General features: G+C 34.1%; 2 protein-coding genes across 2 annotated transcripts; both read right to left on the minus strand.

Moving 5' to 3' along the window:
• Window positions 1-7,178: 7,178 nt before the first annotated feature.
• On the minus strand, window positions 7,179-12,698 carry LOC145612757 (uncharacterized). Its single transcript, XM_081668051.1, has 4 exons — window positions 11,415-12,698; window positions 9,337-9,706; window positions 9,086-9,252; window positions 7,179-7,948 (listed from the first exon to the last, which is right to left on the minus strand). The coding sequence occupies exons 1-4, from the start codon at window positions 11,508-11,510 to the stop codon at window positions 7,655-7,657; spliced, it is 927 nt and encodes a 308-aa protein (XP_081524177.1). The 5' UTR covers window positions 11,511-12,698; the 3' UTR covers window positions 7,179-7,654.
• Window positions 12,699-12,781: 83 nt separating this feature from the next.
• On the minus strand, window positions 12,782-18,613 carry LOC145612756 (putative beta-galactosidase). Its single transcript, XM_081668050.1, has 18 exons — window positions 18,305-18,613; window positions 18,008-18,103; window positions 17,794-17,906; window positions 17,180-17,246; window positions 16,906-16,998; window positions 16,196-16,339; window positions 15,801-15,889; window positions 15,590-15,695; window positions 15,392-15,476; window positions 15,182-15,300; window positions 14,924-15,088; window positions 14,615-14,787; window positions 14,428-14,516; window positions 14,219-14,328; window positions 14,008-14,118; window positions 13,810-13,917; window positions 13,484-13,689; window positions 12,782-13,404 (listed from the first exon to the last, which is right to left on the minus strand). Exons 1-18 carry the CDS (start codon window positions 18,485-18,487, stop codon window positions 13,293-13,295), a joined length of 2,169 nt encoding a protein of 722 aa, XP_081524176.1. The 5' UTR covers window positions 18,488-18,613; the 3' UTR covers window positions 12,782-13,292.
• Between the last annotated feature and the right edge of the window lie 2,243 nt (window positions 18,614-20,856).

Here is a 20,856-nt window from a genome sequence, read left to right on the forward strand (position 1 = left end):
TTCAACTAGAGATATCACTTTCTTCTAGACATCCATGAGAATGAGGTTTAAATTAGCTCTAGTCACCATGAAATTAAATTATTATTCATTCTCCACTCAAGTGTAAACCTGTCTTATGATTCTATTTAATTAACTAATTAGGTAAACTAGGTCTAGTCACGTTAGTATCAATTAGATTTACAAAAGGAGATTAATTTTAATGATTTTAATATTTATGTCTGTTTATAGACCATAACTATTTCGGATTATCTAATTTCAAGTATAATTTGTGTTTCTATCTGTTGAATTATACGTAGCAGTCTGTTTTATCTGGATTACATACTTGTGTTTATTCATGCACAACCTACCCTTACATCATTTAAACTAGACCTTATCGACCACAGTAAGATCTTATATGTCTAAATAATCAACTCTTTTCTTATTCAAAATTATTAATCCTTATATTACCTACTTAAGCTGACTATAACTTATGAAAATTGATAATTTAGATAAGATCTTATAAGTAGACTTTACTGTAACTTGATGTTAACCTTATATTAATCTTATCTAAATTATCAGCTCTTTTCTTATACAAACTTATTAACCCTTATATTACCTATTTAAACTGACTATTACGTATAATTTATGAAAATTGAATTTTTCATAAAGTGAATAAAACGCGATCTAAGTGGTAACTTAAATCGTAATATGGCCACTAATCAGATTGGGACATCACACTAATTAATTATGTGCTTTGTTTATCCGGTGAAGGAGCACCCATCAAAGTTAAGTCCATTTCGTTGTTTGAGTGCATGGGCTTTATATCCTTTTTGAAGTTAAAGGAAGCAAAACTCCACTAAAACAACATCAATTAACTTATTACTACAAGTTCCTCATTTTATGATAATATTTGATAAATAACCTTTTACAAATGAAATTGACCAATGCTTTTGAGCATAGTGGTGATTTGCAAATCTTGGACTGAAAAAAGACACCAAACATTGGGGCCAATTTTACTTTATTCACACCAAGTGAAAAGGGCTTATCGTTTTCTATGATATCATTAGATATGATGAAATAATAAAAACACTATAGTATTAGACAAAAATAAAGAATTTACAATGTTATCATAGTGGAATCAAGTTTTTAATAAAGAGTTTAACCCCCAACAAAGTTTGTTTTAAAGAAGACCTAGCAAATTAGAGCTTCTTTAACAATCTATATGTGAAGGAATCTAGATATCTACTAATAGGAAAACACAAATAATAAATTTTTAATAGCTCATTTGCAAAATCACTATTTAAAGTAGTTATTTTTGTAAATCAGAAGTTGTCAATTGAAGTATAAAGTTATGGAATAAAATCATTACTCTAAAATGTTTGAAGCCCGTAACGACAATTTATGTTTGGTTTCTTAGATTGAGCAACGAGATTGATTTGATCGAGTATTGATCTCTTTGATAAATTCTAGAAAGCTTTATGTTTTTGTGCTTTAAGGTATCAATTTTCTTTAAAAAAAACTTTCTTGGAGTTTGCCTAAGAGATTGGTACTTAAGTCAATCGGTTGCTTTGCTTCCTTAACTCTCAATCTAGGGTAACAATTACACTAAAATTGTTATTTGAGGTAACTTCACTCCAAAATCATAACTTGTACTTGAGATAGGATAACATCATTACAATGTTTATAAAAAGACTTGCCAATCCTATAGTGGATAGTTGTTAGTAGATAAGTTTAATTATATATGCAAATAAGCTATTAAAATACATTATTTGCATAAATCATTCTACTCATTGGACATGCTATATAGGAGGTTAGGTCTTTATCTAAGCCTAGCGTGGTCCACCTAACCACATTGTGACTATTGATGGTCTTAACTCATCATCACAACTAATTAGGTTTGAGAATTTAAAGGAGATCTTTTCGAGTTAATATATTGACCAATACTATAGCTTATAGATTGTATTCAAATGATATACTAGTAACAAGGATTACGCGCCTTGTGTTGCAACAGCTGTTTTCTCTATTACACCAAGTAGGCAAATACAACTATACAAGTATGTCTTTTATGTATACTTTATCAATCAATTTATCGTTAATTCACCCATAAAATACTTAAGAAAAATGGGTTTCAACAATCTCAACACTAACCAAATTATATATATATATATATATATATATATATATATATATATATATATATATATATATATATATATATATATATATATATATATATATATATATATATATATATATATATATATATATATATATATATATATATATATATATATATATATATATATATATATATATATGTATGCTTCCTCCGTTACATATTATGTGCAACATTTTCCAAACACGGAAGTTACACATTATGTGCAACAAATTGAAACTTTCCTATTTTAGTAAACTTTTTAAAATAAAATTACCAACATGCCCTTACTAAAATTCAATTAACACATTAAAGCAAATATTATTAAATTATTAATAACTCAAATTAGAACCTGTTCACATTTACTGAACTGGGCTAAACTGCACTGAACTGAACTGAACTGATTGGAGCTGAAATGAACTGAATTAAATTTAAGCTAAAGTGAACAGGCCCTTGATCTAATGATTTTTACTTAATTCAACCCCAAACTAATCAGATTCATAATTCCAAGTTCCAACCCCTATACTTTCATTCTCACTAATTTCTCACCATCTTCTTTAACCACCACCTTCAATGGCAAACACCACCACCAGCCCTCCAACAACACCACTACTACCACCGTACTAATCTCCACTCTATCTTCAATTTATCTACCCATAAATTCCCCATCTCTTTGTTCATCTCCCCTCAAATTCAACCACCACCTTCCCCGGAAGTCGCTGCCACTATCATGCTTGTCGTCGTCTACGCTTTCTCTCTCTCCCTTTTCCTTTTGTTTCATTTTTGTCACTGAAGTTCAAATATGAAGGTATTATTAGGGTTGGTTTTTTTTAGGGGCGGGATTTATGGTGTTCGATTTTTCCGGTTGGAGGTGGTGGTTTTGGGGTGGGTACGACTATTTGGGGAGGATAAGGTGGGTATTTCGAGGTGGGCACGGCGATTTCTTGGTGGATTACGAGGTGGGGCAGATGTCGGGATCTTGGTGGTGGTGTGGTGGGTTTGTGGCTAAGGTGGTTTTATTCGGCGTGGGTGGCTCGATGGGACGATCTGGTGGTGATGGTGTGGGCGATCTAGTGGCTTGGTGGGTGGTGGTGTGGGCGGTCTAGTGGCCTGGTGGGTGGTTTGTGGGATGAATTAATTAATCATCCACTTTACCCTAATCACATGCCCCCACTTTGTTAATTATGCTTTTCTATTTTTTTTCTTGGAAAATGTGCACACCTCTTTGTTGCACATAATACGTAATGGGGGAAGTATTTTTAAAAAGAAAAAAAAAATCCAACCATCGCATTCCTCCACCAACCCCTTCCCCTTCCTCGAAACCACCCCTCCCATTCCAGTCCCAAAACAAACCCAATAGGCGGATGAATTTGCTACAATGAGCTTTGTTGACAAGCTTTTCAAGGTCCGACACCATAGTTATTGAGGAGAGGGAGTAGCTAATGTATTTGTGGGTTTTGCACAGCGGAGGTAGAGGAGGTTGAGCTTCAGTTGGAGGAGAGAGAAGAGAATTGTCGATGGTTTAAGTAGGACGGAGAGAGAGTTGATGGGGCTGGTGTTGCGATGGTGAGGATGGTGGGTGGCGTTTCAGTGGTCTGGGATGGTGAGGAAAGGAGAGGGGGGAGTGTAGGTTAGCATGGTTTAGACGAAGGGGAGAATAAGAGATGGTGGCTGGGAAGGAACGAGGTCAAACGTGTGGTGACTCGGAGTTGACTGAAGTAAAAAAGAAGAAAAAAAAAAGTCATCTATTTAACAGGTTATCAGTCACTTTGGCCCAATAAAAGTCAATACCCCCTAAAAATCGGATTATAATATAATAATTCAAATGTGATTATTAAAATAAAAATAAAAATTGAGGGGGTTATTAAAACCAATTTTTCCTATAATTAATTGATTCATGCTAAATGTTACTCCCTCCGTCCCCTTTTTACATTCCTGCTTTCCTTTTTGGGTATTCCAAATTTACATTCCTCCTTTCCTTTTTTAGTAAGTATTTTTTTTCCAAATATTCCAAATTATCCCTCTTTTTCTGTTTTGTAATCAATGCTCACTCTTATTTTTTCATTCTTACTTTCCTATTTTCACTATTATTTTTTCACTCCTCCTCCATCAATCCTTGTGCCTAAATTTAGATAAATATGATTGATTCTTAATTTTCCAGTAAGAGCATGTTATAGATCCTTTTGTTTTTGCAAAGGATTGATGACATAGCATCATTAAAAATGAATCTATCTTTGTTTTACTCAAAGACATCATTTAATGTTTTGTAGTTCCCATTGTGTTTTGTTTTATTGTTATTTGTTCTATTCTTAGCTCCTTAATTCCCGTGTAATTTTACAAACAGGAATGTAAAAAAGGGACGGAGGGAGCATCAAGTTTTACCAATTTACATTTATACTCCTTCTGTCCACAAATAGTTACTCTGTATTCGCTTTAGAATATCTACAACAAATCTTCCTGTTATTTAAAATGAATTTTGTTTTCAATCAACCCATGCTGATGTGAATTTCTCCAAACTCTCTCTCTCTCTCTCTCTCTCATATTCTTACCCTCACCTTAGTAAATTTATAAAATGCTTGTTTAAACCTGAAAGATCATCTGAAGGCAGAGAAACTATAGATGATATGATAGAATTACTTTAAAACGGGAAAGAAGATTGAACTCCAAAACTTTGTTCTATTGAAACAACTAAGTGAAATGTAAAGGAAAGGTTGGAGATTATGCCAAGAATAAAGTAAATGATTTTGAAAATAAAAAAGAGGATAAAATAATATCTGAGTGGCCATTAATCCCAAGTGTGTGCTTCATCAAAGCCTCAAATACATCAATCTAGAATCACTTCCTAATCACAGTTGTTGATGTTGCAACTTTTTAGCCGGATCATTACAACACTTCTAATCACTATATGTCGAAAAGATATAATACAGATTTTTGACAAACTGATTAATTTGTTATAGGAAGAATTGCCTCTAATCATTAACCAAGATGGTAAACGCAACAAGCTTTCCTTGTGTTGATATAACACGGACAGTAGTGCTGCTGCTGCTGCTGCTGCTGCTGCTGAATACGGAGTACTAAAATTCTGAGACTCGAACCAGTAATACAGCTAATAATTATTCAGCTACCAGCAATATTCTGAAACAGTGAATGATTGTAATTTTAATGATGAGGAGGATTTAAGTAGATTTTTACTTACATTACAGTACATGATAAGATCGATAACAGCAACCAAAATTCCACGAAGATTGCAAAGATGAACAACATAAATCAGACTTCAGAGCCACTGGTGAATGGTAAATATGATGATTACGAAGATGAACAACATGATTCAGGTATATTGGATGACAATTGATTTAATGAGTGATGACAATTGAACTCATGCAAGCTATAAAATCCGGATGACTGCCAGAAAACTGAAAGCCTTAAACAATTCTCAAGACAATCTCTCAAATCTACGCTCTTTTGTCGCTAGTTGATTGTCATATGATTCATATTCTGCTGACAGTCATTTGGAAAGTACTCATTTTGTGGTTGCATTTTCATACTCCCATAAGTAGTCAAAGTTTTCCGCCTCAAACAGCTCCTCCCTACTTCCCTAGATACTTTTGCGAGGAGGAGACATTTACTTCACTAATATAGCTCAACTAAAGATTTCTTTAACTGCTCTCCTTACTAGACTAGTACTCTATTGTATCAGAGAAGCTGCAACTCCCCCCACCCTATAAACAGAATGGGGGGAGTTCTAGAAACCAAAAAAACGCAGGTCAGGATTCAGTAGACCAACCACATGGCATAATGTTCAATGTTGGCTGATAGGTGTAACTCGATTTGTAAGTTAATGTGTTGCTCTGTTTTTTAAGGGTCTAAGCTAACAAAGAGAAGTCTTAATGATGAAACCGAGAACAAACTACGGTATCAAGAATACAGGAAACTAATTTGAGGCAATGAATCTTAACATACAATGGTTGGATATTATTAGGTGTCAGTACCTTAGTGTTATCACAGTTTTAGAATCCTACAAGACTTGAGCCAGAGAATAGGGAGTTACCTTGTAACTTCCATATTCATTTCATTAAGTCCATTCTAAATATTTTGGCAGCACAATGAGTTCTCAATCTCTCTGAGGGATACCTATAAAAACAAGAATCTATATTTGTCTTTTCCTCTTCTCTTCCTTCTTTGGCCCCTTGACCTCCAGGCAGTATTTACACCCAATCCGTATTACTAGAAAGAAGTAAGTTCAAGGCCATCTTCCTCCTATTAAACATGTCGAAGAAACTCACTCAACTGCTAGATATTATCAGCAGTAGAGGAAGAATGAAGTTTGTGCCTCTCAGATCCTATTGCTAGCACATAACTACCTAGTTTGGTGTTAAGCTATTTTTAAGTTCAAGGAGTATTCTCTTGATGCTGCATGTTGTGACTAAGGGTTTTATATTTTTATCTAATTATTTTCAAGGTCAAAAATTACTACTCTCGGTATCCAAAAAAAAAAAAATTATGTTTGAGCTATTTGGCATATAAATCATTATTCGAGTTGTCTTATGTTTCTTTTGAAAGATTACCCTGTTGATTCTGTTGCGACCTTTCTAGGTCAAATTATGAGCATGTTTCTTTATGATAATAAAATAGAAAAACAACCGAGGACATAAAATTAGGAAATTTATCTCTTACAATAATAGATATATGCATATTGAGAATCAACATACTGTGTGAAAATTGTGACAGATAAATGGTTAAAGTCTAAATTATTTACTATGCAAGTCAAAACGGAACCATAATATGAATTAATTTATTGTGTATAAATTCTAGTAATTATAAATATATTGGTAATATATCAAAATCAAAGTTGATAGAAATTGACAACAAGGGTATAGCCTATAACTCTTTTAAGTTTGAGCTTATGCAGCAATGTTTAATAATTCTCAACAGAAAGGTGACAACTCAAAAATTTGTAAACTAAATATCCCTATTATGATGATAATACATCAATTCAAAAGATGTTAATACTCCTCTTTCAAAAAAAATAAAAAATAAAAAAATATACTCCTGATTCATAAATGATTTCATTTCAACCTTGTGTTCTTGTTTACATGTCTCTATGAAAAGCCAACTTCTAACGCAATGCCTGGCACAGAAAACTCGAGTAGTACAGGACTATCTTATTGACTACTGATCCTCTAATTAGCTTCTTTTCTGTATAGAACATTAGCCCTAAATCAATTGGCTAGTATACCCCAACTACTTCAAACATGCAGCTGATTCTACAGAACACATAAATCTAATATCCGCACTGAAGCAATGTATCATATGAATAAACATTCAGAGGCGGAAAAGGATCAAACATAAAAGTTACCAGGGTTTGCAAAACCTGACATCTATGCTCCTCAGAGGACTGTTATAGAAATTCAACGAAAGATGTGGTTGTGCAGACAGGCTCTTGGCAAACCTTTCCAAAATCTGTTTGTCACCACTGGATTAGGGGCATACGACAGTCTGATCATCACTAGTTATCACTTATCATGACTGCTTTGATCTTCCATCGTGTTTCATGCGTGAAAATTGCAAGGAAGCAATGATGATAAAAGTTGCTGACAGGAGTGCTGATGTAAAAGTAACAACAGATACGGTTCTTGAGTGGGCCTTGATACCCGCTGGCATAGTCCACACAATATCATCAAGTTTCAGAGCACCACTACTTGTAATGGGTAACAATGAACAGCTTTGAGCTGGTGACTTCCCATGCAATTTGCAGTATAAGAACAAATCAGGAGTACCAAATCTGACTTTTGAATATCCACTATCTTCAAGGGGCTATTATAAAGCATTGGGATAGTAAATGCATCTTAGTAACTATTAAATAACATCAGCATACAGTTATAGATACCATAGCCAAGTCAAAGGAAAGTAGCAGTAATATATGTACAATTTTTATGTGGCATGCATCAATCTGCCGATGAACTGAGCTAGAATTTTTATAGCCTTTTAAGTTGTACAACAAATACCCAAAATCATTTCTGAATGTTAGAGAAGTCTGAATGCCTTGTATATTGAGCTATGTCAACCAATTGTTGGATTATGAAATAGAATATTATCAAGCATGTAAAAGATAAATGGTGAATGCAAAATTAGAGAATTCCTTTATATTAGGTGGAACATCAGGGTCACAGACTCACAATGCTCTATCAGTGAATTAAATGACACGACTGTGCTGCTTAAAAGACGCATACAGAGTATTTGCCAAAAGAAGATATTCACCTAACAGCAATGTCTCCTAGAATAATAATTTCAGCAGACGTAAAAACTTAGCACCTATGCACCATTCATTGTAGTGCAATATGCTTCTCTAAAACCTCACCCCAGTCCAGATACCAAATAACATCACTGCATCCACATTATATAATATCCCCTAACTTGAACTCAGCACCAAAGCATTCATGACAATAAAAATTGAAGTCTAGAGTAAGGAGAACTTCAAAAACAAATGTTAAATGGCCTTTAATAAGCAATTCACTAGCTGAAGATCTCTCAAAAATTTTACTTATATTCCTAGGTTGGATGAATAATTCCACATCACTTAGGACTATAAAGAATCACCATTCACTTTATATAAGTGTAATCTACCAGGCAGCCTTTATTCTTATGTGTTCCCAAGCCAAGATATAAAGTAACACTGCCATTGTAACAGAGACAATAACTCCTCACAAAATTTGAATACATTGCAAATAAAATAATTTGACATCAGTGCTCCATGGGGAATGAAACCCTTTTTTTAAAAAAAAATGGATAGTGAAGGCACTAGGCAGAAACTTTTAGCAAAACATATTCACAAAATGCTCAGACATAAATATTTTACGAAGCCAGAAACTTTCAGGTAGTAGAAACACTTCTATAAAGGATTTCAGCCAATTAAAGATACTACGATAATTTATGAATTATGATAGTGCTTACAGGATATCGAGCATGCAATGGTATCTCTATCTTGAACTCTTGCACCGTCTCCTGCCCTCCTGAATTATTCAAGGCTGCATCCAAGTGAATTTCAACAACTGACTGATTGGAAAGAAATGATGGCAATTCCAAATTTGTATCACCAAAAACAGAAGCATCCTTGAATACTGCAACAAAAATCCGTTGGAGTCAATGTCAGGAAAGAGAGATTGATAGGGAGGGCCAATATCAAAAATACACATAAGAAGCACCTCCTCGGTCAAGAAGATGTTGAAGCTCAAAAGGATCAGCAAAAACCCCAGATGGTAGTCTTTCAATGATTATGAGCTCACAGATCTGTGAGGAAAAGTCAGCAATAAGATTTGGCTCAACACTTATTTTGAATGATGAAGATAGACGACGATGAGAACCCTCTCCAATTAAACGGCGCTCTAAGTTCAAAAGTTTATAAAATGTTGGCTCAGAGCGAACAAGAATCTTTTGTTCCATATACTCTAAGAAATTTGAATCAGTGAAGCTTTCATACTCTTTGGAAAATGACTCGAGAGCATATCTTGCAAAACAAGGCAAGGAATTCATGCTGTGCTTCTGAGATTCATCATTATACTGATAAAGAGTTTCCTGAAAAAAAAAAAAATGAAGGCAAGCATGGTCAGACACTGAACTTTCTTGTTCAGCTAGATAACAAAATGGACCAGAGCATGCAATACATGTTCAGAAAATGAAGAAATTACATATCTTTCCATAATACCAAAGTTTAATGAAAAGTACTCATACGAGATAAATGATAAAAATGAATTTCTAAGAGTCATTAAATGTTAAATTACGTAATGCATATGCCATAACAAAATGTCACATTTCTCAAAAGCTAATACATGTTCAGAAAATGAAGAAACGACATATCTTTACATAATGACACAGCGATTTGTTATGGAGAGTTGGTCAGAACTCAGTAAACGAACACTCTGAATTCAATAAGAGTAACAAATCAATCATACCTCAAAGCATCAAAATGAATCCAAGTATCCAACAACATACCACTACTTTGAAATTAAGTCTTTTTTCCCTCTCCCATGCAAAAATAAAACAATGACCTTGCATTATGTAACTTCATGACAACATTTCCAGCCAAGAATTCTGAGCATCACAGAAAATTCAAATTCCAAACAACAGGATTCACTTAAAAGGTTAAGAGTTAGGACATCACATCTACCAGCATAAAAATAAACCCGCTTCCTCCATTATATAGGTATTTAAAGCATTGTATTCTGGTGCTAAACATCTGGTGTCCTTCAAAAAGAAATAGGCGAAAAGTCTTATCAGTCTCAACAACAATTCCACCAGAAGCTTAAGCATGCCATGGTATCTACTCTCTTGTAGAACTTGTATGAGAGGTATACATCCTATGAATGCAAGAACTATTTTAAAATAATTTGTCACCACCAAGTAGATATTCATTCCTAAGATCGAAGCAATGACAACCACCGTCATTTATCAATCCGAATAAGGCGAGGGGAAAATCAAACGTCAGCCTCACCCCTACTAATCAAAGAGCATTATAAATATTGCCTCCAAGGATCTAAGCAAATCTTCCATATAATCAGCCTATCTCGATAAAAGATCTAGAACTAATTACCCCGTTACATCGAAGAATAGGGTGATCATGCTCTAAAACGGAATGGTTCCAAAGCCAACTCTCGGTAACTTAATCAAACAGTTGCTAGAATGTTGTACATTTCAATAGGTCAACCCTACATAGTTCACTAACATGGTCATAAACCATTCTTCTTCCACAAACTATTCCAATAACAGAAACTAAACAAGTCACTAACCAATTACCCCACAAAATCAACACTTTGAAGCTTTCACCTAATGTCAAAGTATCCACGATACAACCGGTTATACCATGTGCACGATACAACCTCACTAAAGAGCCATTAAACATAATAAGTAACTCGGTTGTACTGTAAATTGGTTGTACATTACAAATTGTATCATCAAAAAGCCTAATCAACCTAAAACATTCCCATTCTACTAATCTCGCAAAAACATACTACTTCCGTTACAGGTTATGTACAACGATTTGACATAAAGTAGAGAGGAAAAATGTCTAATCGTTGCACATAACCTGTAACGGAGGTAGTAAGTGAAATTATTACAACGAACTACTCAGAATTCAACAAAACTAACAAATTACATTTTATTATTCTCTTAAATTAGTTGCCAGATCATTCAATTTTTTTTTCACGATTCAAGAAACTAAAGCAATGAAATAGCAAAATTGGGGGAAAAAATAAAAAATTAGAGATTAATTTTCGGGATTACTAACCTGATTTGAAGCTGAAGTGATGATACAAAAGCTGAAATGAAGAATTAGCGTCGCAATTAAAATGTGTCGTTGAGAAGTGCCAAATTTGACGCCCATTTTTCTGTATTATGATAAAATAGCGAAATTTCGACGGAAATAATTGAATTGTTGGTGTTGTTGTTTGTTGGTTGAATCATCTGAAATGGACGATCAATTGATCACCATAGCCGGCGAGGGCAGAGATTTGTACTCTCCATTCCACCAGCACTTTCCCATTTCAATTTTGTTCATATTTTTTAATTTTAAGTTAATTAATTTGATTTTTATTTGTTTTTTTTTTTTTTAATTGCACAATTTGAATTGGATACGAGTCATACAACGAGGATTTCTTTTAAACACAAAATATTTGATTTTATCTATTTATTGTCTAAGATAGGTAAGATGAACTGCCCTATTAGACTGGAACCTCTCACAGGTCAATCTAATCGAGAGTTTAGGGAGATTCGGAAATCTCTACCTTAAAGTTAGAAGACTCAATCCTTACCATTTGGTCAAACTTTACTTGTTTTTTATTAGATTCAATGAGAATCCTATACTGACCTCTAATATGGAGTATTTCATATGATTTATGAATTTACGTAGCTATGTGACTTAAAGTCCCATGACCTCACAATTGAATGTAACATTGATCATCCATCTATCAAAAGGTAAATAGGTAACTGATAGAGATGACGTACATTGGCAATCCTCCAAGGCTAGGAACCTTAAGGTCCAATTAAGGTAATGAAACTTGAGTCCACATTGGTTATATGGGAGCCTGATGTGGGTTTACATGGGATTATTGGATCTCCTTCCTTAAACTAGCATTTGGGAATTGGGATGGTTCAATTCTCCTGTGATCTTGTATCATAAAATTGTGATCTTATACTAATTTTTTTTCATCATACTTTAGTTGCCTGGCCTACTTTTGATACTGGTGGATTTTTGTATGTAGTACAAAAGTATTCCTTCTTATTCATTATTCTCTTGCACCCTTTTCTTTTATCTGAGCTGCCCTCTTAAACATCGAGTAAATGAAAACTATTGATGTAACTTCCTCAATCATAGAGATGTAACCGTGAAGGTTATTAGAAGTGTAGCTTACACATGATAGTTTGGTTGCATTTAAGTCTACCTACTTGTTTTGAGCAATTTCTGCCATTCTGGTGTTGCTTGTGTTAAAAACTTCAAACTTGGGTATAATTTTTACTAATTAACCAGTTGTAAACCAGCTGACATCAAACATGTATCTGACCTGAAGCCAACCTGATTGACTGATTTGCTAAGTATATGACGAGTCCAACAGAACTGTATTGCAAATAATGACCAAAAGGTATGAGATGAAGTAATGGAGAAAACGGTAGCACACAGTATAACATATACCAAGAATATACATTTCATACTTTGTATTTGATACTATTTGCCTTAATAGACAAATAATACGAACATAGGCTGAAATGCTAGGTCTACAAATGAAGATGAATTTTATAGGGCATATCATGTCTGAACAATTTTCTGCTCTTAAGGTTACAATCATGAGCTAGGTATATTTTTTTTGTTCATTCAACCCCCTAGAATTTCTTACAATAAGAAAGCTATATCTCCGAATCTGTCATGTATTTATGTACAAATTACAACTTAGTTGACAGTTTTCTTGACAGAAATTGCATTCGGCTTTGATCGAATGACCTGTAATCGGAGAAATAGAAGCATAGATCCACCTCTTGGTTGCTTCTCAGCCAAGGGTGCTTATCATATACCAGAAATAGAATCAAATCATGAAGACTATGACACTATGTACCATCTTGTAGTTTAGTTAACAAAGTAATCATATACCAACTGCAGATTTTGAGTTTGCAGTTACATTGCTGTTCTTTTTACCAATGAAATTCCCCTCGGATCACCACCCATCTCTTCGAAAACAACCAGAAGATTGCCACTTGGTTTCAACCATGAGCGCGGAACATGGTACCTATGATATAACATATATTTGTCACATGTACTAAGATTTTAAAGTAGGAAATATTAAAAGAGAAAGGAATTTTCTTTACCATCTTTGGGAGGGCTTTCCACACTCGCCTAGGCATTTAGTTTCAGTGAAAGTTCCAGCATAATTGCACTGCCCACATTTGCCACTCGCTTTGTTTGCAGGCCAATGACGACCAATGCTTTCACCATTTATCCACATTTGCCCTTTTCCCATGCTGCTCATATCTATAGCCAATGGATCACTTCCTGCTGGTGCATTGAATGTAGTCTGAATACGGGGAGCAGAAGTCAGAAATCGCGCAAGGCTGAGGATTTTATTCAATAATCATCCGTGCAGAGAAGAAACAGAATGGTTGTTTTACATGGAAATGAGATAGGATATCCTTACCTTATACCATGTCAATGGCTGCTTTTGTGCCACTGCTGATTGCTCCCACTCCACGGAAGAACTTCCACTGATAGTATGTAGACCAAGTTGTTCGCCCTTCATTCCAACCTGCTCACAGAAGTACAGATTAAGATATCTTATTTTTTGGTATTTTTAAGGCCTTGTTCACAAAAAGAAAAAGTGTGAACAAGCACAGACCTTGTAAGACCATTTTGATCTTGTCAAGTCCCATGTTCCTTCGCGCAGCCCCTGCAGTGTGACTGGACCAAGAACCCCTTGATTATACCTTTCAAAGTGTGCACCAACATTCTGAAGGAATTCAATAAAATCAGATAAGTTAGCATGAAGGAAAGGTGATAACTGCTAGTGAGTTTCAGTCATAAAAACACTTCTCATGATAGAAACTAACCGCGAGTCCTACTGCAGCACTTAGTAAGGAAATTTTGTTCAAACCAGCCCTCAATGGCACCTTCTGGCTGAATGTCAGCTGCGGCTTCTCCAGTGAGCCATAAGCAGTGCCTGAAAAACACAGGTATTGGCAAGTTTAATAATAAAAAATGTAAAATGAACAAATATTACAAGTTGGAGAACAATGTCATACTATTTATCTCTTTTTACCTTGAAATTGGCCATTGACAAACACATGTAAAGTATGTCCTGCTGACATAACTGTGAGAATTGGTTCTTCTGAGGTTTTCACAGTGACACTGGAAAATGCAAAGTAAATCAGAAATCAATAAAACATTCATGACAAATTGAAAGAAAAGGTGACAAATATGTATGTCAAATAGAGGAAGATACATACTCTGTCATGTACCACAAGTAGTCAGAGTTATCTCTAGTCACATTCAATTGTTCATACAACCCTGAACCAGAGAAAGTACTGTCATCATCAGCTGTTGGAGTTTCATCAATGTATGATTGCCAGGAGAAACCACTGATCGGCGTCATCTTTGCATGGTACCGTGGAGCTGAAACCTATAGACAATTTCACAGAAACAAGTAAGCATGAGGTTGACAATAAACCAGAGCTTTTAATTTTGATTCCATATGGGTGATCTGGAAACCCGAGGAATTGTGGCTATGATGAACAAAATTTCGATGATTTACGTACCCTTGCAGTGTTGTACACTTCTTTCTTGCAATCAGGAAGGATGCTAATGGACCATGGAGGCAGCTCATACTGTGTACCGCTGAAGGTAACTTTCACACTCCATTGCGTGTCATAGTTTGCCAAGAAGGCTGCACAACTCCCTGAATTTGAACTATAGACGTGAGCCTGCAGAAGTTTTTTTCAATCAAGTTAGCTGTTAATAAACAAATAATTATGCCGAATGTGTTTACAGACAGCAGTGCAGTTTAGTCTGATTACCTCTTGGTTTTTTCCGAGTTTGGTCACTTTTGCATCTGCAGAAACTAAGGCAGGCTCACACATTTTGATTGCTCTGTGCAGATTTTTCAGGTGAGTGTATTTTGGTTCCCTTGCTAAACCTACACAAACATTAAAATTCAAATATTACATAAACTATTAACCTATATATAGTTACTCCTTGATAATAGTTTACTGTCTTAATGTGATTACCATATTCATCAAGTGGAGCATCATAGTCATAGCTCGTAGCAACAAAGCGACCAGCAGTGTTACCAAAGTTTGTTCCTCCATGAAACTGAGGCAAACAAACAAGAGAAGAAGCAAATTCAATGATGGTAAGTTGTCCGAGTTTATGGACTGACCAAAATGTGTTGACAGTTGATATGCAGTTGAAGTTAATTTTTTTACCATATAATAGTTAACAAATGAACCACCATTTTGTATGAATCTTGCAACTGAAAAGGCAACATCTTCTGCAGGTCTGTAAGGAACTGCTCCACCAAACTTTGTGTACCTTAAGAAATCATAAGTAAATAATTTCAGTAACTAATTATGATCAAAAGAAGAACGAGGTGGGAATAATACGACAAAAGGCGATGTATGTGTGAGTGTGACATACCAGCCAGTCCAATTTTCAGTCCACATCTTGGGTTTGGATTTGGAGTTTGGAACAAAATTTTCACAGTAGAAGCCATTGCATGTGTTAATCTGTCATAGTCAAATGCCAAAAAGTGGTTAGTGAATGAATGTATTGGGTGCAACTCAATCAAGGAATATGATGCTAGGTGAAACTAGTACCAAATAGAAAGATTAGAATAACAGAAAGTTGGTGAAAAAATCATTTCAAACTAACTTTTTTAGTTCAATTATTACATATGGTAACCAAAACCTTTAATGATATGGAAATAATTGGTAAGGAAGTTTGAAAAGCAAATAAATAAAAACGCGGAGGAATAATGATAAAACACTCTTAGGGATCGGACTTGAAAATTTCAACAAGTGGGATTAACTTACAACATCACCAGGAGCATCATCTTGCTTGCACATGATCCAAGGTACACCAGCATTGAGACCTTCAGCCATTTGAGCTGCCCATTTTGTGTAAGCTTTACCAGGTGCACCTATTTCCCATTCCACTGGTCCATACTCATTTTCTATCTGTTGTATAGTAAAAATTGCATTAAGTAAATGAGTTAAAAGACTATTAAAATTATGGTACAAAATCAAGTAAAGGAGGAAAATTAAGTTTTAGGTCAATTCACAAGATGACAGTAAAAGAATATTTTTAACTTGTACGAGGTATATTAAAACGTCACATCTTTGGTAACGTCACATCAGCTACTTTATGAGATAGGTGATAAATGTAAAGTATAAATGACGTATTTTAATGAAAGAACAATAACAATCATTGGAAATTTTTGTCTTAATAAAACACGGATAAGACAATTTCGTGCCAATCATGCTATAAAATTATAGAAAAATATCATTTTCCAAGGATGATGGATCATCATTCTTTAAGTCGATAAAAGTCCAATATCATTTTATCTTATATATCACGAGACTAGTAAATAATATACATGATGAACGATAGACAAATAACAATCATTGCAATTTACAACGTGCTCTGAATAATATATAATTATTACTCTTAAAAGATAGTTTATAACTACTAATATATAGATGAACTTTGACAAAGAATAGAATCATTAGTCCAAATTTCAAACCTGAGACAGTATAATTGGACCTCCTTGCCAATGGAACATCTTTTCTGCCTTCATCATGTTGACTATCTTTGCTGTGAAATCTTGCATTTTTTCCTTCATTGCACAAAATTTTCAAAAAGATAGAACAACATATTAGCCACAAATTTTACTGAACTTTATGTGTACAAAAAAAAGCTTAAGATATAAGAAAAGATGATTTTAAATACCCAAAAAGACAAAAATAAAATGAAAAAAAGAAATGATTTTCAATAATAAAAACAAATTAGTGACTCACTTTGAAAGGTCCATTGTCAGTTCTAAATTCAATGCCAGGAACATACTTGAGCCACACAGGAAATCCCCTGAATTTGAAACAGAACAATTATCCATTAGAAATTTTATTAATAATAAATTAATTATATTATTAAAAATAAAATATTATATTAAAAAAAAAAAGGTGGTTGAGTGAATATTAGACAAAAGGAAAGCACCATTCACTTTTCCTGTACACTAATTTATGGCACTAATAATATGATTAATCAATTTTATCCATTTTGATCCTTGTCAATGACTTGATTAGGTCATCTCGAATGACTTTGGGTTCACCTAAGTCAAGTGTCCTTTACTTTTTTAAGTGAACAACTCTTTATAACTTATTTATGATGGAGTATTTCGAGTTCGCCTAAGTTAAGTGTCTTTAACTTTTTATAAGAAAACAATTTATTATTGATAATACGAGTATTTTTCTCCCCTTTGGCCCTATACTAGAGGGTTTAGCTTACGTGACATTTCTTAGCATATGTGCTTGTGCTTTAATAATATGAAATATTTAGTTATAGTAATAAAAAGTTATCGAAAATAATTGATTAATGTAATTGCCACTATTAAAAATAACAAATTTTGCATTACCCAAAGTTCCACTCAGCACAAACAAAGGGTCCAATTCTGAGATGAACGTAAAGTCCAGCTTGCTGTATTAGCTTAATAAACTTTACTAAATCATATCTTCCTTCAAAATTAAACTACAAAACAAAATTAAGTAAAACAAAATTAGTCAAAATATTACAAAATCAATATAATCCTAGAAAAACTAATAAAATAAATAAATAAGAATTTGGATTACCTTGCCAGGAGAAGGCTCATGCCCATTCCAGAAAACGTAAGTTTGAATAACATCCAATCCATTTTCTTTAGCTTTTTGTATAAGATCAGGCCACATCTACAAACAAAAAAATTATGCACAAAATTTCAATTATTATATAGATTTTCAATTTCCGACATGCATATCAATCGCATAAACTTTTTTATTACCCAAACTTCCTATAATACCCTTAATGAGGTAACATAGTGACCAAATTATGAACGAGTGATATGCATATCAACGAGACAAATCAGACAACCTCGTAATAAACATAATTACCTCGGGGGTACTCCTGGGGTAGTGAATGGACCCAGAGAGGAGAATCCTCCTCTGTTTATTGATAGTAATAGCTTTATTATCATACCAAACATTCCCATAAACAGGGGAAATCATTGATAAACATATGTAACTCAACATGATTAACATAATAATATTGTTAAATCCCAACATTTTTATTTTCATAATTGGGATTATAATTTTTTTGGGAAAATGAAGAAGAAGAATAAAATGGAGTAAAAAGGGTTGTTTGGTTTTGGTTTATTAAAAGAAGAGAGAAAAAAGGGGGGAGTTGAGTTATTGGTTAAGTTTGAAGTTGGAAGAAATGGGAGGGTGAGAAGCTGAATTTAAACACATTTTTGTGGGCCCATTTTTTTTGAGGTTGAACCTCTCTGACAAGGAAAGTTTTCCTTTAAGATTTCATCCAAACATGGTATAGTATTATTATATTATTGGTGTTTTTCTTTTCTTCGAGTTGTAACAAACATACTACTGTAATTTTTATTTTAAGTAAAGAAGTTCATGGGGGAGAAGAGAGAATAGAAAGATAAGGTTTAACTATTTTTGAATATAGGCGCCCAATTTGGCGTAGGATATGATTACTGTTTGTTGAGTAGTTAAGTCACATTTTGGATTCCTAGGTTTCTCTTTAGAAGAGATGCATGGGCCGGGCTGAGCAGCTCGGCCTTGTCTCATATTTTTTGGTGTTTAGAAAGCCACGAGGCGGGTGATGAAAATCGATCTCAAGATCTCTTGGAACCGGGAGGGAAGCTCTAGCCACTTGAGCTATCCCTCACTCTCGGCCCTTGTCTCGTGCTAACATGTTTCATGTCTAAGTGAGTCTTGTTTGGAACGGATAACGAAAAGGATATATTGTGTCATCAGCCCTCTTACTAAATTTTTACATTTTTTAATGGATCTATAAGTGGGCTGACTTGTGAGTCAGATATTGTATTTGTGTCCATGTTGTGCCAAATTAATAAATGACGTCCATGCATAATCCATGACATACTAACGTTTAGCCTTCTTGTAGACATGTGCTAGGTAGGGCTATTATTACAGTCTTTATAATGACGTGATGATTCGACTCATGTCCAACTCTACTATTAATCTATTTCTCCTTTATTTTCAATACAAATTACAAGTACAATTACTTCATTTGTATGTAATTGTTTGTCCCATTAAGGTGAAACTTAATTACTTCTAATATTTTTTTTTTAAGGAAAAAAAAAAAAAAAAAAAAAAAAAAAAAAAAAAAAAAAAAAAAAAAAAACCTTCTTATATATAGTTTTAAAATAAAAAACGTAGTGGAACTAAATGTAATCAATGTAAAATTAGTTATGATTCTTGTTATCCTTTATATGGAGTATTAATGTTTGTTTGACATTATAAAAGTTATGGGGAATAAAAATTGTAGAGATTTTTAGGGTTTTTTAAAAGGGAAAAAATATTACTCTTCGATTAACAATCACCTCTCAAATTTAACCTAACATTATGTACATTAATAAGGAGGCAAACTAAACTAGAACAAAGGAAGTGAACTATATATATAATACAGCACCGTAAATTTCAGCTGAACTTTGACTTACGGCCATTATTATATTTGTTGTTCAATCAAACAACTATGTCCATGTTTTCTGAAGAAAAAAACAACTATATCCATAATTTAATCACTTTTCTAAGTGTTAAATTTCGAAACAATGTGAATTGGGCCTGGACAACCCGAACAAGGAGGAGGAGAGTTAGGTCCACAAACAAGGCTTTGGAGCTTCCATACTAAAATCAATTGGCAATAGTAGGAGTTACTCCTCTACCTTATAAAGTGGAACCACCTCTCCTCTTTCTCCAATGTGGGACACTCATAAGTGGGCTACAATGGGATTCAACACTCCCCCTCACTTATGAGTGTCCTTAGAACTAGAGCACACCAGAAGGTACAATATAAATCCTCTTTGGGAATGAACATCCAATAGAGGCCCCTTAACCAGTGGCTTGACAAATACCCAGTTATAAACGGCCCAACAAACCTGGGCTCTGATACCATGTTAAATTTCGAAACAAAACAATGTGAATTGGGCCTGGGCAACCCGAACAAGGAGGAGGAGAGTTAGGTCCACAAACAAGGCTTTAGAGCTTCCATACTAAAACCAATTGGCAATAGTAGGAGTTACTCCTCTACCTTATAAAGTGAAACCACCTCTCCTCTTTCTCCAATGTGGGACACTCATAAGTGGGCTACAATGGGATTCTAACACTAACAAAGTTGTTTAGAAATGTCAAATGATCCAACAACTCCCTTAGAAGTTGAGATGAGAAAAAAGAAAGAAATGAAGAAAACTTGTAAATTAAATTACAACGAGCAACCACTGCCCACTAGCTTATTAGCCGTCTTTTGCTGCGCATTAGATACATTGTTGGCCACTTTGGTTCATAAACTAAATTGATAGTGATTTGTGATATAACTTCAACTTCTTGTTAAAAAGTCGTAGCGATTAGTTATATATGCTTTCACCAACATTATTATGTCTCTTAGCAAATGATATGATATATTAACA

The sequence above is a fragment of the Chenopodium album genome, chromosome 24 (assembly GCF_948465745.1).
Source record: "Chenopodium album chromosome 24, dcCheAlbu1.1, whole genome shotgun sequence".
In the NCBI taxonomy this organism is placed as follows: domain Eukaryota; kingdom Viridiplantae; phylum Streptophyta; class Magnoliopsida; order Caryophyllales; family Amaranthaceae; genus Chenopodium; species Chenopodium album.

Bases quoted from the DNA above. Each gene is read 5' to 3' on its own strand.
- LOC145612756 (XM_081668050.1), bottom strand. From the start codon at position 18,487: ATGAAAATAAAAATGTTGGGATTTAACAATATTATTATGTTAATCATG. The intron at 16,340-16,905 runs GTTTGAAATTTG...ACTATACAACAG, and splicing joins GTCCAATTATACTGTCTCAG to ATAGAAAATGAGTATGGACC. The intron at 15,477-15,589 runs GTAAAAAAATTA...TGTTTGCCTCAG, and splicing joins CATTTGTTAACTATTATATG to TTTCATGGAGGAACAAACTT.
- LOC145612757 (XM_081668051.1), bottom strand. From the start codon at position 11,510: ATGGGCGTCAAATTTGGCACTTCTCAACGACACATTTTAATTGCGACG. The intron at 9,253-9,336 runs GTGCTTCTTATG...TTTTTGTTGCAG, and splicing joins ACATCTTCTTGACCGAGGAG to TATTCAAGGATGCTTCTGTT. The intron at 7,949-9,085 runs GTAAGCACTATC...GCTTTATAATAG, and splicing joins CATTGCATGCTCGATATCCT to CCCCTTGAAGATAGTGGATA.